Raw genomic sequence first — 19,395 nt, 5'->3', positions numbered from 1 at the left:
TATTGAAGTTACAGAGCTCAGTGGAGTTTGTGGAGGGATAAGGAAAGCAGGTATTCATGAGTAGGGACATTTCTGGCATCAGTACACGCCCAGGGACGTGTAACATGGATGAGCGTATATGCCTGTCCTGGGGATGCCTGTTCATTCAGAAACCCCTGCAACACAAGCAGCTGGAGATTAGTGAGGGCTGACAGCCCTGGTGAAGGGTGTGCAGTAGGCAGAGGCACACCGCCACTCATCCGCTGCATGGTGGGGAGGCAAGGGGACCTCAGAGCTGTAGCGTAGAGTATGTACATGAGAAGTGCTAACTAGCTGTGGACCAAGGCCCCAAAGAAGGCTGTTGAGGACTAAATCCTTACTTGAGAGAGGACACAGGAGAAAGAAAAACTTCAAAGTGAAAACTAGACATTAAAACAAACACAGCAAAGCAAACAAAAGAGGCCAGAGCAGCAGAGATTCAGGGACCCGGGACAGATCCAATGTGACCCGCAGCTGGGGAGAGCAGCTTAACGTCACCAGGATTTGGAAGAGCCGTCCTGAGGGAGCAGGGGTTGGGATGCAGCAGGAGCCTTTCCTGAGCATTTCAGGAACTCGCTTGCACATACAGAGCAACTCACTGTATCACTTAGCTTCATTCAGCCGAACTAACAGGCTGAGAACCGAGGGCAGAGCTGGCCTGCGCGTGGCGTTCTCTCTAGTTAGATGGGCAAATTGTGTACTTGGAAAGGCCTTGGGGAAGGAGCGTGAAGTCACTGGTAAGTTTTGTTGAAGTATGGGTGCAAAGGCGATCTTAGGAAGCTTGCTGAGGGAGGCTGGTAGTCTTGAAGGGGAGAGCGCACAAAGGGCGGATGGCCTTGACAAGCTTATTGGCCAAGGGGTTGAGCAGTGGATAAATTCAGAGATGGGAAGTTGTTGCTTACAATTAACAAAGTTGTCTGGGTTGCCAGAGAAATTGCAACCTCGCAAAGCAAGAACAACAGGGCAGTGACTTATATACATCATTTATGAAACTCCTGAAACGTGAGGGGGACGACTAACATTACTGAACTTCAAGTGCTCTGAAAGGCAGTCATGGACTGTTCATTCAAAGAGAACTAGGGGGAAGTGTTGGATAAGGGCTCCCACAGTGTTTCTGCCTAGCTATAACTTTAAACTGATCCACGCCTGACACCTAGTGGTGCTGCGCTCACACTGCTCTTCTGGTGCCCGCCCTGTCCCAGGACTGAAGAGGCCCACAGGAGCATTCTTCTGGAGGCAAACCTCAGAAGTGCTGTTTACTGTTAGCATTTTCCAGGGTGACCTTTTGAAGTAGACAGAAGGTACTTACTGAGCATCCATTACATGCCAGGTACCGTTCTGTACACTTGAGATTTCCATGCAGTGTGTTTTCTATAAACCCACAGGTCCACTGTAAACATATGGGATTTGAGTATATAGCTAAGAAGATTCACCATAAACTCAAAGACTTTAATCTGTAAATGAATAGGTCCACTGTAAACTCACGGGATTTGAATATATAGCCAAGCAGATCCACAGGAATGGGTAACTTGTTTATAAACTTAACATGGGGCTGTCATGTGATTTCCACATGTGAGACCTTTCTGGATTTGTCTCATAGCTTTAGGGCTGTGTCAGTTCTTAGTGGTAAGTAGATATTTAAGGATAAAAGGTTGGTTTGTGCTCAGCTTGTACGTGAAACTCCATTGTGCAGAGTACTCCCTCCTGTGGAGACCCAGAGAAGCTTTTTGCCTTCACCTGTGAGTCAATACTAACGTTCCTTTCCTTCAGATGTGCCTGCCAGAGAGTTTACAGCATTTATGAATGAATTGACATCCGAGACTTAACTTTAAAAGCTTTATATGGGTGTGAGTGGGCTGAAATGAAACATGATTTTCATGGTTATTAGTCTCCTAGGGTTTAGTGCTGTCAGTCTCTCTGGTTCTGAGTGTGTGAAACATTCCCATGGCAAAAAAAGTTTGTAAAAATTAAATGTATTTGATTTGAAAAAGCTTAACATGAGTAATTTCAAACATCGTCTACTTTTTAAGTTTTTAAACTGATTTTACTCCATTTCTTGAAGGTCAAGCTGCATAAAGAGAGTACGTGTTTGCTTCTAGTATATGTAATTGTGATTGAAATGTGACAGGTCTCATCTGGGTCCCTGAAGTTGTCCGATCTGCAGATTGGGTGGTAAAACTTGAATGTACTAATTAGCTTTCTGAAAATGACCGCACTTTTTTAGTTAGGGTTTTACTACCTTGAACAGACACCATGACCCAGGCAACTTTTATAAAGGACAACATTTAATTGGGGCTGGCTTACAGGTTCTGAGGGTTAGGCCATTATTGTGAAGGTGGAAGCAGGGCAGCATCCAGTCAGGGATGGTGCAGGAGGAGCTGGAGTTCCATGTCTTGTCTAGAAGATAAAGAGAAGACCTCTCCCATGTGGCTAAGAGGAGGGTCTTAAAACCCACGCCCACAGTGACACACTTCCTCCAACAAGGCCACACCTCCTAATAGTGCCACACCCTGGGCCAAGCATACAGAATCCATCACACTTGTTTTGATTAGAATATGGAGAATAGCTTAATTTAATAATTTACCTTTTCACACTCTCTCTCTCTGTTGATTTTGTCCACACCATAAAATAAGGGGGGAAAAAAGGCTAACAATTAGATGTAGTGTTTTAATGTTTGAGTATATAAGACTTGCTTTTTGTTTGTTTTTGTTTTTGAGTCAAGGTTTCTCTGTACAGCCCTGGCTGTCTTGGAACTCATTATGTAGACCAGACTGGCCTCAAACGCAGAGATCTGCCTGCCTCTGCCTCAGCCTCAGAATGCTGGGATTAAAGGCATTCCCTGCCACACAATATTTTTAACATTAGGTAGTATGTCTCTGTTAGGGTCTTAAAATAGCTTTTATAGCTGAATGTGGTAACTGATGACTGTACTCCCAGCTCTTATGAGTCTGAGACAGGAGGCTTGCTGTAAGTTTGAGGTCAGCCTGTGGGTGCATTCCTGAGCAGTCTGAGCTGTAGAGTAGGCCAGGGCTTCGTCCACTGACTTCATTACCTTTGGCTGGATGGCCAGCAGGGATGCTAGAGGTTGTGGGAAAATTTTTTTTGAGGAAACTGTACTTTTCTCCATAATGGCTATTGTGTTGGTTATTTCTACATCAACTTGACATTTGCTAGAGCCCTTTGGGAAGATGGTATGTGTAAGACTTTACTCAGTGACCCATAATCTGCTGTGATCTATTGTTCTCAGTTTGTTTCTCTATGTATAACAGTTATTCATTGTTTGCATTGATCTTAGTTTTGAAAAAAGAAAAAACAACCAAGAAGTGGACATTTCTGTAGGATCAGTCTCCAGTCTCCACTCTTCCCTGAAAGAACAACCAAAGAGCCCTTTTGCTAATTTCCAGTCTTAAAAGTTCCTTATAGTTAAAAACTTGGTGAAGAAAATGAATACATAAAAGGGCATTAGAATTTTTTTTACAAACTAAACCTTACAGATATTATTTTTACTTTTTTAATTTGTATTTTGAGATTATAGTATAATTACATCATTTTCCCCTACTGGTCTTTTCTTCAACCTTTCATATATATCCATGCCCCTTCCTTCTCAGATTCATGGCTTCTTTTTTCTTTGGGATGTCTCTCTCTCTCTCTCTCTCTCTCTCTCTCTCTCTCTCTCTCTCTCTCTCTCTCTGTGTGTGTGTTTGTGTGTGTGTGTGTGTGTGTGTGTGTGTGTGTGTGACAGAGAGACACAGACAGAGAGACACAGACAGAGAGACAGAGAGAGAATGTATGTGTATTTCTTCCGTAATCTACAAATGCAACCTGCTTGATCTGCCCTATCACTTGTAAGTGTGTGTTTTCAGGCCTGACCGTGTGGCACGGGACAGCCCATGGGCATCTGCTCATTGAGGAGGGCTGGTTCGCCCACTTGCAGTATTCCTTAGTTGCTTGTAGTTCTTTGTCTGTGATAGAGGACTCACAAGTCATCCCCCACCCTGTTTTCATGTTAGCATGTCTGTTGGTGGTGCCCTGGCCAGTTCATGTTAGTTAGATGTCATGGTGTAGCTTCTCTGACATTTCTAGGAGACGATCTCACAGCAAACATCCTGTTCTCTGGCTCGTACAGCCTTCCTGCCTTTCTTGGGCAGTGATCCCTGAGCCTTACATGTAGGAGTTGTTTTGCAGATGTGTCCACTGGAACTGAGCCTCGCAGCTCTGCATTTTCTGCAGCTGTACTCTTCTGTAATGATCTCCATCTGCCGCAAAGAAAAGTTTCCTTGTCGAAGGATGAAGACTACCTTTTCTCTAAGTATAAGGAAAAATACTTAAAATATAGTGTAGGGTTATGCCTACTTGGTAAAGGGGCAGTTATAGCGTCTCTGCCAAGATCCATGACTTTGCTAGCTAGATTTCCAGCACCAGGCATGATCCATCTTGTTGAGCTGGCCTTAAGTCCAGATAGAGAAAGAGCTGTTGGTTACTGCCAAGGCATGTGTGCCACTGTTGTCCCTTAGGGTTATTGTGCCTTGCTGGTTGCTCTGGTTCACAGGCATACTTAGCAGGGGAGCACTGTTGCACAGGCACACTTAGCTGGGGAGCACTGTTGCACAGGCATACTTAGCGGGGGAGCACCATTCACAGGCATACTTAGCTGGGGAGCACGGTTCACAGGCATACTTAGCCAGGGAGCACTGTTGCACAGGCATACTTAGCTGGGGAACACAGTTGCACAGGCATACTTAGCGGGGGAGCATGGTTCACAGGCATACTTAGTTGGGGAGCACGGTTCACAGGCATACTTTGCCAGGGAGCACGGTTCACAGGCATACTTAGCTGGGGAGCACTGTTGCTTGCTTCACCCATTTGGAGGCCTGTGTGACATCTTTGGGTATCGTCAGTGCTAGTCCTCAGGGAGGAGACATTTAAGTCAGGTCCAGTTTAGATCTTCAGGGTCCTCTGTCTGAAGTGCACAGTGTCTTAGCAATGGGGTCTTACCTTCCACTTCCTGGAGGCAACCAGGGGCAACAGCAATAGCCTATAATGTGCTGGGACTCTTTTTGGACAGCTTTGACCAACAGTTCAAAGGAGGGTTTCTCATTCCTGCTGTTAGTGTTTTGGTTAAATAGTTTATGGCTCTTGAGGAGAGCGTCATCAGCCCAGATGGGATAAATTCATTTAAACTGCATGCGTGTAATTCAGGTGGATAATAGTATGGTTCTTATGATGTTTTCCGACCTCCTCCTCCTCTATTCATCTCACACCTGCATCTCCCTTCAGGTCAGTTACATTCTGTTAGAAGAGAGACTGTTCATTGAGAAAATTCTTCCATAACTTCAGTTCTTCCTAGCATTTTCTTGATTAATGATTGATGTGAGAGGCCCTAAACCACTGTGAATGGCGACAGCCTTGGACAGGTGGTCCCAAGTGGTTTAAGAAAGCAGCTGAGGAAGCCATAGTGAGCAAGCCAGTCATAGCACTCCTCCGTGGCCTCTGCTCCAGTTCCTGGGTTATTGCCTTGAGTTCCTGCCCCAGCTTTCCTCAGTGATAAGAGTATGACTTCATAGCAGACGTGGGACCTGAGGCCTGTGAGCCGAAACAGCCTCCCCAGCCGCTCCTGGCTGTGCTGTTCTGTCAGGGCAGGAGACAGCTATGTCACTTGCACTGCCACCACGTGGATAGGGCTTCCCTTCTGGGCCTTGCCAGCACTTGTCACTTTTTCAGGACGTGGCATGTCTGCTGAGAAGTGTCTGTATCTGTTGCCCATTTTTATTTGGGTTGAGTTTTTTGCTATTGAGTTTTTGTAGTTCCTTAATAATATGATTACCAACTTTTTTCCAGATACATAATTTGCAGTATTTTTCTCTTGTTCTGTGGGATCTCTCTTGACTGTAATTTAAGTCACTTCCTATTTCTATGTAGAATTGTTGTAGGGTTTTATTTTCTTTTGCTTGCTATGTTTCTGAAGCAGTGTAAGCATATGTGTACAAGTGTTCACACATTTGTGTATGCAGCACAATACGGGTTTTTTTCAGTCTGTCCATTGATAGATTTACTTTGTTCTGGAACTAGGATTCCCTGGCTGTAGTGATATGTTGTTCTGTTTCATAATTGGCATAGGTCAAAGGTTGTTTCTTTATAATCTGTTGGCTGTGTGTACTTTATACTTAAAATTGTCAGGTAATCTAAATGCTGCAGGTGATTTTAACCTTAGCGTTCTTCAGAGAAATTGGTTACAGATTTAAATCATCTCCTGACTCTGGAGATCCATACTTCAGTCAAAGCCAACAGTCTCTTGGAGATGGGAATCAAGTTCCCAGCAGAACCACTGGAGCCTCTGTGCCTCTTCTCTTGCACCTCTGTTCTCTTTGGACTCGTCTTCAGCTTCCTTCTAATAGGACAGTTGAGTTTAATGGATATTTTCCCAACCAGTGTTTTCTGATTTTCTGCAGGGATACAAGTTTGATGTCTTCTATTGTGGCCTGCCTTGATCTGTGTAAACCTTGTTTACATAAAACGAGCATAGTCACGTGTATTAAATGCCAGTATATTAACCCCCACGGCAGCTTTGTCCAGTAGCCACAATCCCTATTATTACCTCATTGTAGTGAGCAAACCGGCATACCCAAGGATGTTATGTAAAAGTCACGGGGAGATGCAATTGCCAGGCAAAAGACAGAGTATTCAGTTAACTTGATGTTCATATAAATAACTAATAATCACTAGTTAAAACATGGATCAAATGTTACAAAATTTGGCAGTCCGTTTGGAAAGTAAATGGTAAAGGTGGGGATTTAAACCCTGTGTTCCAGCTGTAGGGCCTAAGGTTTTTCATAAATTCTCCACTATCCTGGACACAGAATCAAACTCCTGTGGACATTCAGTATTGGATGGCACCTCTTCCTGGATGTTACTAATTCTTCTTACTCAAGGTGAACTTGATTGAGTTATTGTGAATTAAAGTGTTCTCTGGGCTGTGAGTCAGTTCAGGTGCGTCTCAGACCGTCTCAGTCAATCGCAATCACGTCAGCCTCAGCACTGGCGTAAGCCTTGTTCATTTGCCTATTTTTTCTGTAAAGACAAAGACTTAGTTATCCAGATATGCTCGAATAAGTATTTTGAGAAGATCACTGGAAAGACACCTGAATAAGATACTTAGCCTTTAAAACATGCTCCATGTGTTTTCAGAGTCAGGAGGTGGTAGAGTGAAGGTAGTCAGAAGTGACTGTCTAAGAGTTGCCAGGGCAGCTGTCTGGACGCAGAGGGAGAACTCTCCCTGTTGAGGTTTTAGTACTTGGGATTGGGTTTTTCGTTGTTTTGTATGTGGAGAGATTATCCTACAAGGACTGTGGGGTTGAATGGTACATTTTATTTACTTATTCTCTTAATTTTTTTTTGATTGTGTGTGTTGTTCACGTGTACGTATGTGGATGTAGGCATGCTTACTCATGGAGAAATGCCACAACTGTGGATATTATCCTCTCACTTTCTACCTCAGGGTTTTGAGACAGATACCACACTGAACCTGGAGCTCATGGTTACAGCTAGGCTGGGCAGCCACCGAGGCCTGGATCTATCTGTCTGGGGCTGGTTACAAGTGTGCTGCATGCATGCCATTTTCCACAGTGTGGAGACCCAAACTCAGGTCCTTATCACAGCAAAAAGGGCTCTACCCACTGAGCAATCTCGTCAACATACTACATGCATGCATACATATGTAACACACATATATACATACCTACATACATACACACACTTACATACATACATACATACATACATACATACATACATACATTTGAGACAAGCTTTTCTCTGTAGCCAGGCTGACCTCAAACTCAAGATCCTAATCCCTACACCTTCTGAGTGTTTACATTATGGGTGTGCACTACCATTCCTGGCTTTATACATATCTGAAATTTGATTCATTTGTGCCCAAGTTCAAACAGAATTTTAGACACTCTCTCTCTCTCTCTCTGTGTGTCTGTCTGTCTGTCTCTTTTTTCATCCCCCTTCTCCTGTGTTTGTGTTTAATGTTAAAATTAGTGAGCCAAATGTTTGACTCAATATAAAGTAAGAGTATAGAAACTGAAGAAAAGTAAACTTCCTCCTGAGACTTCAAGGACATTTGAGGAGCAGTTTTCTTTTTAAAAGAATTAGATTGGAGCCTAACAGAATTTAGGAGAGAGTCCATCAAGGCAAATATAAAGAACCCCAAGACTACTCTCAGCGTCCATGATACTCTGCTGGCTTAGCTGACCTCTTTTACTTTCTCTCCTGTACATGAGTTCAGGCATCATGTGATGCAAACTTGTCAGCAGCGAGGTGACCAGCTTTACAAGAGAAGCCATTGCAGAAGCCATTTACTAGACATTGAAATTGTTTTGGATATCTCTCCCGTATAGTGAACTTTTCTGTCAGAATTTTTAGATGTCACCACATTGCTACTCAGCTAACTTTTTGCTATTTTGTAGAATGTATCAATAGTCATTTGCGTTTGGTACATATTCACAGCAAGTTCTTGTATTGGTTTATTTTAACGTTTTATTTTATGAATACGAGTATTTGCCCGTATGTGACTCACATCTCTTCCTGGGGCCCAAGGAGACTAGAAGAAGGGTTAGATCCTCTGGAACTGGAGTTACAAATGGTAATAAGCCACCATGTGGGCACTGGAAATCAAACCTGGGTCCTCTGAAGAGCGGCCAGTGCTCTTAACTGCCAAGCCACCTCTCCAGCTGTTACTTTACATTCTTGATGACACAGATGAGAAGTCATGAATACGAAAACAAATGTCTTATATTCTATAAAGCTTCCTGTGAAAGCAGTGTCTCAATAAAACAAAATATTAAATCCTCAGATCTTTAGCCAAAAACATAAGTGGTTTTCCTTTAATGCTAACTTGTAAATATTGGGTTGGCCACACAGGGATCCGGCCTGATTAGAATTCAGTGTTTGCATTTTGAATGACTTAAATTGATAAATGCTTTTTTTCCCCTTATAAGTGCAGCTGTGTATCACATAAAATGGCAGTGTATTATGAAAAGATGTCCCTAGGTGGTTTAGTCATTGAGTTAGTGTTGTGGCGTGTATTACACAGACATGGATGGGGATATAAATCATTGGCTAAGCACTCGCCGAAAATGCAAGCCCTAGGTGCCTCCCAGCACCGCCAGGAAAAAACAAAACTAAAACTGTGTGACCTTTACATACCGTGTGTGTGTGTGTGTGTGTGTGTGTGTGTGTGTGTGTGTGTGTGTGTAACATATGTACATATATATTGTTATGTGCCTCCTGACTGTAATTATAAGTTGGCTTTTATCAGTAAAGCTTGACCAATGGATTAAGTCAGTTACTGAGAGTACAGCATTTGAGTTCATACCTGGCCTCAGATCTCTACTGTCCCTCGGCCGATGGCTTAGTTTCTCATTCTTTCAGCCATAGGACAGTCACAGTGCCTGTCTCCAGAGCCTGCGAGGGTTAAACTAATCAGCTCAACACTTCCATAGAAGATGCTAGCTCTGTGCCAACCCTGGTTCTAGGTACTGTGAATATCAGGGGAAAGAATACATTTCTTGCCTGTTAGCTCCACGGGAGACACATACAGCAAATAAACAAGCAAGTAAGAACACAAGTTTTGTAGTAATAGTTTCTGTGAACACAAGGAAGAACAGAAAATGTCAAGTGAGAAAGGAAATTGAGCCCATGCCTACTGAGTTCTGAAACAGCTGCTTCTGTACTGTGATGGCTTGGGTAGCCGAGTGGTCAGTTACAGTTCCTCTCCAAGCTGGGAGTAAACAGGAGTGACCAACTGATGGTTTGCTACTGAGCAACGTCTTTTGAGCCTTCTTTAAAACTATCGTGAAAACGATAGTTTGCTGTTTAACAAATGGTGTTAGAAATGCCATGGTGACAAGTGAGAATGCAGCAGACAGTGTGTGTTTGGGCACTAACCTCAGAGTGGAGCAGTCCATAGGTCCAGAGTTCTACCCCAGCCCCAGGTGATGCTGATGTCACTGTCGGGACCTTGAGAACTGTGGGGGTTCGGTTGTTTGTTTGATTTGGTTCTTTCTTTCTTATTTATTTATTTATTTTTATTTATTTTTTGCATGGTATTTATTACTCAGCTGACCAGCTCTCTCTGGATCTTTCCTTGACATCCATTTCACGGAACCTGTTATTCTCACATTCTATGAAATTCTATTAGGATCACACGTGATACTCGTTAACAAAGCAGACCTCTGTTTTGACTCTGGAACACTCATTTTTCATGAGCACCCTGGGTCTCCATACAGGTGGATCTGTGAATGGACCACAGCTTGCGCAGTACTGACTGTGTCCAGACTGATTGCATTCGCACTCTCGCCAGGGCATTCCCTACTCCTCTTAGCCGATTTTTATAGTTTTGCAATTATTTATGTCTTTCTTCCCATCAGCTTTTAGAAGAAAGAAATGACTTCAATGTTTAGCGCAGATCAGGATTAGAGAGCAGTAGTCTGGCGTCGCTGTGTAACAAGTTTTAGCATTTGTTGTGTAGCTAATTCTTCAAGACTTCAGTCCTCTTATGCTCACTGTATTGCTGTGGGAAGTGGGAGTTATAAGGTATGTCTGCCATATAATGTAGTCATTAAAATACAGACTGTGCTCAGTAACGGAATCAGCCAGTGTGGTTGGCATTTTGTTACGGAAGAAGCAAGCAAATGCTTAGTTAATAAAAATCAGAAAGTTTCATGTTAGCATCAAGATTCGGGATGCATTTACTACTTTGTGAAAAATCTCTGCTCTCATTTTAATTAAATGCCATTTTATGTGTGGGGGGTTTTAATAAGACACTATAAAGTAAAGCGATGCCTTGGGCTTATTTTTTTCTTTCCTAGGAAAGCAAAGGAACCGATTGGAGCCGATGGACACCATATTTGTTAAACAAGTGAAGGAAGGAGGGCCAGCCTTCGAGGCTGGGTTATGCACAGGTGCTGGGCCTCTTCGGCTTCTACATTTCTGTAGTTTTTCCTTTTCTCTCCTTCTATGTGCCCTCCCTCTCTCATTTCTATTGTAACTGTTTCTGAGATACAATCTATCCTTCTGGAAACTCAGTGGATATAGCTAATCAGACATAACAATGTAACTTGATAAAGTGTAACACTTTTAGTTATCGCACAGACTTGCAGTCTCTCTTTTAAAAAAAATTATCTTTTAAAGTTAAACTTTGACAAACGGCTTCCGAAATAACAAACTGATAAAGACATTTCTTTAGTAAAATGGAGATTTTTTGGATCCCCAAGTCAGGAAGTACTTGATCTGGCAGGTAGCTCACAGAATGACTGAGGTTTCCTGTGAACTCGCAAGTCCCCTCATTTCCTGGTATCACTGGGGTGCTCTACTGAGGTAGATTTAATACGTGTTTGATACAAAATCCTGTTAATTTAATTTGTGATTTTAATATAATTAACTCAAAGTCAAAAATTAGCAAATACTTCAAAATATTTTTCTCATTTTTGTGCATAAAACAATTTAAAGTAGGAATTGACAAAACTCCTTTTAGTGCACTTTGGGTAAACTGTACTTTCAGCCACAGATAAGTAGTGAGTACCAGGATACAGTTTAATTATCTTTATCGTCATATTTACAGTAACCTTTATTCTATTATCATTAATATGGACAATGCATAATGAATTCTATTAGAATGTATCACCTATCATGTTCCAAGTGTCTCAGTTTGAGAAAATAAGTTGGAGGCGATAATGATAAGCACAGAAGAAGGACTTCATTTCTGTGTCCTCTGTGCTTTTGTGGCTTTTCATTCCTCTCAGTTTTTCTGAGTAATCCAGTACTTTCCTCCATTAAATGAAGAATAAATTAATAGATATAAAGTTTTTTTAAAAAACCACATACACATCCATATTTAAGTTTTATAGTACACTCATCAATTAATTAGATATGTAGAGTGGAAGAACATTGTAAAAAAAAAATCAGTGGATAAAAATCAGCTGATACTGGTGAAATGTGTGTAGTCAGCGTTTGAAGCATGGCGGGAAGTTTTCTTTAGCGGAATGGTAAGGCCAGTGGAGGAGTAGTTCTGTGGGTCTTCCAAGCTGATAGAAGTAGAAGACATTTGGGGTGTGCAGCTGAAGGGCGTCGGTGTCTGGAATTCTTAGAACATTGCTATACTTCATGAGAAGTTGGATGCATTGAAAGGAAGATTTATTTTTGTAACAGGTACTTTGAAAATATGCAAATATATTTTGAAAAATCAGGGCTTATTTGGTCTGGGGGTGGAGCTCAGGCAGCAAGGGCTTTTATCCCAGCACCATGGAAACAGAGTAAAGGGGAGGGAACAGTCTTGGGAGTTATTTCAAAGCTACTCAAAGTGGGTTCCTTCAGGAGTTCCTAATATGTTGTGTGTTCTCTCTCTCTCTCTCTTCTTTGAAGGTGACAGAATTATAAAAGTCAATGGAGAAAGTGTCATAGGAAAGACCTATTCTCAAGTAATTGCTCTCATTCAGAACAGGTAAGATTCCTGAAACCTGATTAATTTGGGCTAAAAACCCTATAGAACAGGTAGGTTTCATACAGCGCTGTGCTCTTAGGACTAGGATGACACAGAATTTCCCTAGACACTGCTAGTTGTATATGGTATTGCCAAATGTTAGCTCACTGATTGCTGAGTGGGTTTGCAAGTTTGTAATGTTCACAATGTAAAGTCCTATGGGCTTAGAGAACACTCATTAGAGACTTAAAGTATGACTTTTCTGCTTTGATTTAAAGGGATACGTATATAATTTGTTTAAATATAGAAATAAATGCACACTTGGTTTTCTAAAACAAGTCTTACTGAGATGCATACTTTCACTGTATTTTACTGAGCAGCCTTATTGAATAAAATCATTGGCTTATATTCTTTCATTTGTTTTAACATTAAGATGTTATTTTTAAATCCATGTGCCTATAATCTGCAGAATGACAGCATTTTTAGCTCTAAAGGTAAATACGTATTTATAGAATGAGTATTGATAGGACCACAAAGGTAATATGGTCTTAACTTTCATGCACACAATCATAATTTAAATAATATTCTTTAAAAAAAAATCTAAAGTTAAAGAGGTCACAGTACTGAGTTTCTGTCAGGCATGTGCAGTGAGTCTGGCTCTGACATCCAGTTTTATCTCAGTTTGAAGAGGTTCTTCCCAAATTCAAATTCAAAATGTTGGATTACAGAATGATTCTTTGTAGCTTCATTCACCTGTTTATAACTCAGTTGAAATTCTTTATTTTCTACAAGGTGTGTGTGTGTGTGTGTGTGTGTGTGTCTGTGTCTGTGTCTGTCTGTGTGTGTGTGTGTGTGTGTGTGTCTGTGTGTGTGTTCACCATGCCTGGAATTTTTAGGTGGGTTCTGAAGATTCACCCAGCAAGCACTTCGCCAACTGTGCCTATCTCTATATCGAAAGCAGTTCGTGCTGTTAATTTGAGTTATTTAACACCAATGTCCTAATGCATTGTGATATTTTTACAATTAAATGACATGATCATGATTAATTGGTCTCAGAATATTCTCTTCTATGTTTCAATAATTAATGAAATTCCTAGAGAAGTCGTGAGTGTAGTGCAGGAGGTGGAGGCAAAGCCTCTGTAGCAGCAGCAGGAGAGACGTGTGCCTCGTTCCTTCCCCAGTGACCGAGATCACCACCACAGCAGCAGTACACCAGAATGCAGCCTGGTCCATTTCTCCAAACCCACACAATGGCTTCCTCAGAGTAACCCAGAAGTTTTCAGCCAGTACAAACAATTTTAAAATCAGTGAAAAGCTGTTTATGATCCTACTTTTCCTTTAGAAAGTTTTGCTGCAGCGACGAGGCAGCTGAAAGCCAGGGGCTGTCACTGCAAAGGGCTTTTCTGTGCACTGTGTGTTTTCAAGCAGCTCTAACTGCTGAAGTGCACGGCCTCCCCATGTCATTAATGCCTTAGCACCTGTGGCTTTCATTGCTTTACCATCTTGGAGTTTATCAACTGAACAGACACCGGAAAATTACTGGATTTTGGAATTTTCTTTTCATTTTATGTTGGCATTGTTTCAAAGTTGGGATTATTTCTTAATCTTTGAGGGAAGTTAGGATAATTGTTAGATGGAGATAGCCCCACTATCTTTAATCTACCTCAACATGAATCTAGGCATAAGTTAAATTCAGTTTCTCCTCTTGACTTCTTCCTCCCCTGGCTTCTTTCCTGTGCTGGAGATCAAACCAGGGCCTGGTAAAAGGTCTGCTGCTGGTTCTCTCCCACGACCCACTGCCCCGGGCAAACTCGGGACCGCTTCCACCACATCTAAGAGAAATTTGCAGTGTTAGCATAAAAAGGCTGTAAGCTGAACCTAGAAAGTTCTAAGATTAAATCTTGGGCACTAAACAAATAACTGAAATGAAGCTGGAAACTGACTTGTTCCAGAAGCATGTGAACTGATGTTCTTCTGAGGCAAAGGTAGCATCTTCAACGTTAGGAGGTTTAAAGGTGCTCAGAATGTTACATTTGAGGGCCTGAGGCATAGCAAGCTACAGTTATTTCCTAGAACTTGAAAACATCAAAGCAGGCTAGGTATGGTGGCACAGGCCTTTAATCCCACTGAAGGGGCAGAGGCAGGTGGATCTCTGTGAGTTTGAGGCCAGCCTAGTCTACAAAAGGAGTCCAGGACAGCCAGGGCTTCACAGAGAAACTCTGTCTCAAGATGACAACCACTTAAGTAATCCGTAAGACAAGTAATCACTCTGAGATCCTTAGGAGTTTTGTCCTCCAACTATTTAATGATAGTTTGTATCTCTGAATTAGTGGCACACTGTGATGGGTCGTGAGGTTATGTGGGGTGCTGTCTTTCGTATGCCACCAAACCTCTGTCTTTCTTTTTTTTTTTTAAATGTTTTTTTTTTTTTTTATTCATTTATTATATATAAGTACACTGTAGCTGTCTTCAGATACACCAGAAGAGGGCATCAGATCTCTTTACAGATGGTTGTGAGCCACCATGTGGTTGCTGGGATTTGAACTCATGACCTCTGGAAGAGCAGTCGGGTGCTCTTAACCGCTGAGCCATCTCTCCAGCCCAACCTCTGTCTTTCTTATGGTTTGGTTTTGAAAGTGATGATCTTAAAAGAAAAACTCTTAACCAAGGCGTTCTGAGTTACAACTTCTCGTTCCGTCTCCTGCCTCCCTGACAGTGTTGTGTTCCGTTTCAGTGACACCACACTGGAGCTCAGTGTTATGCCAAAGGATGAAGACATTCTCCAAGTGGTAAGTTTTCTCTAAACAGACATTGTTTTGTAGACACAAATAGTAAGAGAACTTTGAAAGGAAGTGAATTGCATTTAAAAAGGATTCTAGAAAAAAACAACCTCCTGGTTCACATAACAGAATTTGGATTTCTGTACATTGTATTTTTAAGAAAGAGCCAGAGCGTCCTGTCCATTATTTGGAATTAAGTGACATGGAACTGTTGTATAATTCCATCTCTAACTGCCCTGGAGCTGAGGGCTGAACCCAGGCCCTTGAGCTTCCTAAGCAAACCATTGGCTACTTCCCCAACCTCTAGTTCCACAGCAGACTGTTGATTTGATTCATGACCCACGACACTTACTTTCTTTTTTAGATATTACTTTGTGTGTCTGAGTGTTTGCCTACATGCATGTATGTGCACCACATGTATGTATGTGTGCCACATGTGTGCCTGGTGTCCAGCAGGTCAGGAAAGGGTGTCTGTCAGATTCTCTGGAACTGGATATGTGGATCACTGAGCCACCGTGTGGGTACTGGGACTTCAAGCCCAGCCCTCTGCAAAGGCAACACGTGCTGTGAAGTGCTGAGCCAACTCTGGCCCAACCCACGGTGTTCACACACACACACCTATCTGCTCAGTGTTCTTGGCTACGTCTGAGCAGCCTTCATGGCCCTGGAGACACTCACGCGTGCTAGATGTCCGGTCCTGGGAGTCTTTTCTGTGCTGTTTTGTGTGGAAGCCCGTAAGTTAGGCAGCTTGTCTAATACAATAGGAAAGAAGAGAGCATTGGTCTTAACACTTGGACTGAGGCTGGTCTGAAACCAAACCACCCTTGGAACTGCCACCATACATAGGCATGCTGGTCATGGCTGTTCCTGTAACTCCGCATCTCTGAGACCTGAGTCCCCTGATCTACCTTGCCATCCATGGCTATGAGATATAAATGGAAAAATTGTTTTAAACTGTAACAATTTTTTCTTTAAATTCATTACTATTTTTAAAGTACTCATATGTTCTGTAATCAGCATAATATTCTATTTAAAATGAAATATACATTTGTCAAAGGTCAGTCAAATTTAAGGGAAATAAGAGTAGGAATTCCAGAACTTTCCTTTGTGTTTTGTAAGTTAGCATCAGTTACTTTAAAAAAAAAATCATTGTTGTCACAGTCTAGGCTTCCCACACATGAGCAGGCGCTGCAGCCACTGGGAGTCGGTCTTCGAGTTACGGGGAGAGGCTGTGCTTTGTGAACTGTATCGATAAGATAGGCAATTACATAAAGTGAGTGTTGTGCCACCGGTGCCAGCCTCCCCTCCCATACTCAACAGTTGCCTTGTCAGCTTGCAGTTTATTCCACACACAGCCTGCTACCCTGCCCTTCGCAAAGATATTGTCATCGTTAGTAAACTAAAGGTGAGCTTGCATAAGCAAGAGTTTCAGTTTGTTTATTCTACAGAGCATTTAATTTGGTTTGGGATCTCATGCAGCCTTGACTAGCCTTGAATTCACTGTGTGGTCAAAGCTAGTCTTGATTTTTTTGATTTTTCTGCTTCTATTTCCTAAGTGCTAGGATTACAGGCATATGCAATTGCACCCTGCTTTTTTCTTTCCTCTGTTTCTGTCTTCTTATTTTATAACTAATAATGGTAGGTGTGATTTTGGTGGGATTGCTGTGATTTCTCTGGAAAGTTCCTGCAGGTCTCTCTGGATGTTCTTAGTCTTGACACCTCCACTGAAGACCCAGATTGCCACGGTAACACATGTTGCTTATAGGGTTTTTGCAGTGATGATCTTGGCTGAGGAATTGTCTGGCTTGTCTTTCTTACTTCCCACCCTCTTAGCACATTTTGTTTTAAAAGATTTGGTGTCTGGTAGGCACTGTAGGATTGATTTCTACTTTTCTGTTTTTATTATGTTTAGTTTCAGTGTGAAGACACAAGCTTTTAAACTACTGTGAAATAAAATTAAAGAAGTACAAGAGTAAAAAAGCTAAAGAATGAATATAGAATGTTCTAGAAATAGCCACCCAGCAGTTAGCCACCCAACAGTTAACCACCCAGCAGTTGGCCACCCAGCAGTTGGCCATCCAGCAGTTAGCCATCCAGCAGTTGGCCATCCAGCAGTTGACCATCCAGCAGTTAGCCACCCAGCAGTTAGCCATCCAGCAGTTGACCATCCAGCAGTTAGCCACCCAGCAGTTAGCCATCCAGCAGTTGACCATCCAGCAGTTAGCCATCCAGCAGTTGGCCATCCAGCAGTTGGCCATCCAGCAATTAGCCACCCAGCAGTTGGCCATCCAGCAGTTGGTCATCCAACAGTTGGACACAGTTTTTTGACGGTGTTCTATTTTAGGAAGATGTCACTGTTGTCTCTGTATCCATCAGAGTGACTTATACACATTTTGAAGTTGAGAGCACTTAAGTAAGGGACTGGAGAGATGGCTCAGTGGTTAAGAGCACTGACTGTTCTTCCAGAGGTCCTGAGTTCAATTCCCAGCAACCATATGGTGGCTCACAACCATCTGTAATGGGATCTGATGCCCTCTTCTGGTGTCTGAAGACAGCTACAATACACTCACACACATAAATAAATCTTTTAAAAGGATACTTAACTAAGCATTCTTAAGCATATGATGGCAGTGATCATATGATCCCAGGTAAATGTCTTCATACTGGATGACTAATACCATCGTATAAGAATATAAATTGACACGGTTATATCGGAACGTAATTGCTTTGTTTTGCTTAAGGGATATTTTGTGTCGTGGAATTGATGCCCTTTGATAATTTAAAGGTTCCCTGGAGGGTACTTAAAGCATTAACATGTTGGACCGTGATTACTCATTGAAAGATTTGGTGCCTAGTAGCCAGGCACAGAGAGAAAGCACCACACAGTTATAGACATTGGCATGATAGAATTATCAGTCTTGTCTCAGAGTGTAAAGTAATGTTCTCATATCCAGTGCTCATTCACTGCAAGAAAGTGCACGTTCTGATCCTATCCAAACGACCTGCTCTTCTGACTCTTTAAATGTCATGGGAGGAAAGAAACATTTTGTAACTGCATTGTCGACTCCTAACTTGCTTCCCCAGCATTTCTTGGGACTGGTCTGTCATATATTATGCTTGTCAGGATTGCCGTCTATAGCCACTAAATGCTTGTCACCTGCCAGTGGAATAGAGGTCGAGTCACCGTGACCTGAGCACTATTATGACTTCTCCATCGGTGGTAATTTGGGAGACAGTTTGTTCCCAAATTTGATCTAGAATTTCTATTGAAATTTTAGTTCTATCTGAAGACTATAAAAATTTAAAGCGTTTTATAGATAATGTTTCTCCTCAAATTTGAATATGTTACTTACCTTTAAATCACCACAGAATGGCTTTTCCAGCGTGTTAAATCTGGTGGGGATAGATGTGAGCTCGTGGGGAGTGAGCTCGCTTGTTCTCAAATCTTGAATTCTCTGGTACAGTGGGGCTGCTGGAGCGCTCCAGCTCCCCTGACATTGCAGGCTGTAAGGACCTGCCCTCCTCTGCAGGCCGCACAGGAGATTATGCAAACCCATTGTAAAAAAATACTGCAAGACCGTCCACAATGCTCTCTTCCAGACTATTTTTGTCCCAAAAAGCAGTGACTTGGACATAATTAGCATGAAAAAGCTAGGCTTGTTATGCCCAGGTACATACCCAAGATGCACACTTCATGTTCAGATGGACAGTGTTTGTGCTAGTGTGTGTGTGTGTGAGAGTGTGTGTGTGTGAGTGTATGTGTGAGTGTGTGTATGTGAGTGTGTGTATGAGTGTGTGAGTGTGTGTATGTGAGTGTGTGTGTATGAGTGTGTGTGAGTGTGTGTGTGTGAGAGTGTGTGTATGTGAGTGTGTGTGAGTGTGTGAGTGTGTGTATGTGAGTGTGTGTGAGACTGTGTGTGTGAGTGTGTGTGAGTGAGTGTGTGTGAGTATGTGAGAGTGTGTGTGTGAGTGTGTGTGAGTGAGTGTGTGTGTGAGTATGTGAGAGTGTGTGTGAGAGTGTGTGTGTGAGTGTGTGAGAGTGTGTGTGTGAGTGTGTGTGAGTGTGTATGAGTGAGTGAGTGAGTGTGTGTGAGTGTGTGTGAGAGTGTGTGA

General features: G+C 42.2%; 1 protein-coding gene across 1 annotated transcript in view; it reads left to right on the top strand.

Annotated features, from left to right (window-relative positions):
* Nucleotides 1-19,395, top strand: part of Arhgap21 (Rho GTPase activating protein 21) — a 123,432-nt gene that overhangs the window by 66,584 nt on the left and 37,453 nt on the right. Inside the window, 3 exon segments of the mRNA NM_001191693.1 lie at nucleotides 10,893-10,985; nucleotides 12,445-12,523; nucleotides 15,237-15,291. Of these exon segments, the coding sequence (NP_001178622.1) occupies nucleotides 10,893-10,985; nucleotides 12,445-12,523; nucleotides 15,237-15,291 (227 nt within the window).

Source organism: Rattus norvegicus, chromosome 17 (assembly GCF_021556685.1).
Source record: "Rattus norvegicus strain SHRSP/BbbUtx chromosome 17, alternate assembly SHRSP_T2T, whole genome shotgun sequence".
Classification (NCBI taxonomy): Eukaryota; Metazoa; Chordata; class Mammalia; order Rodentia; family Muridae; genus Rattus; species Rattus norvegicus.
This window is presented reverse-complemented; position numbering and strand designations above follow the sequence as displayed.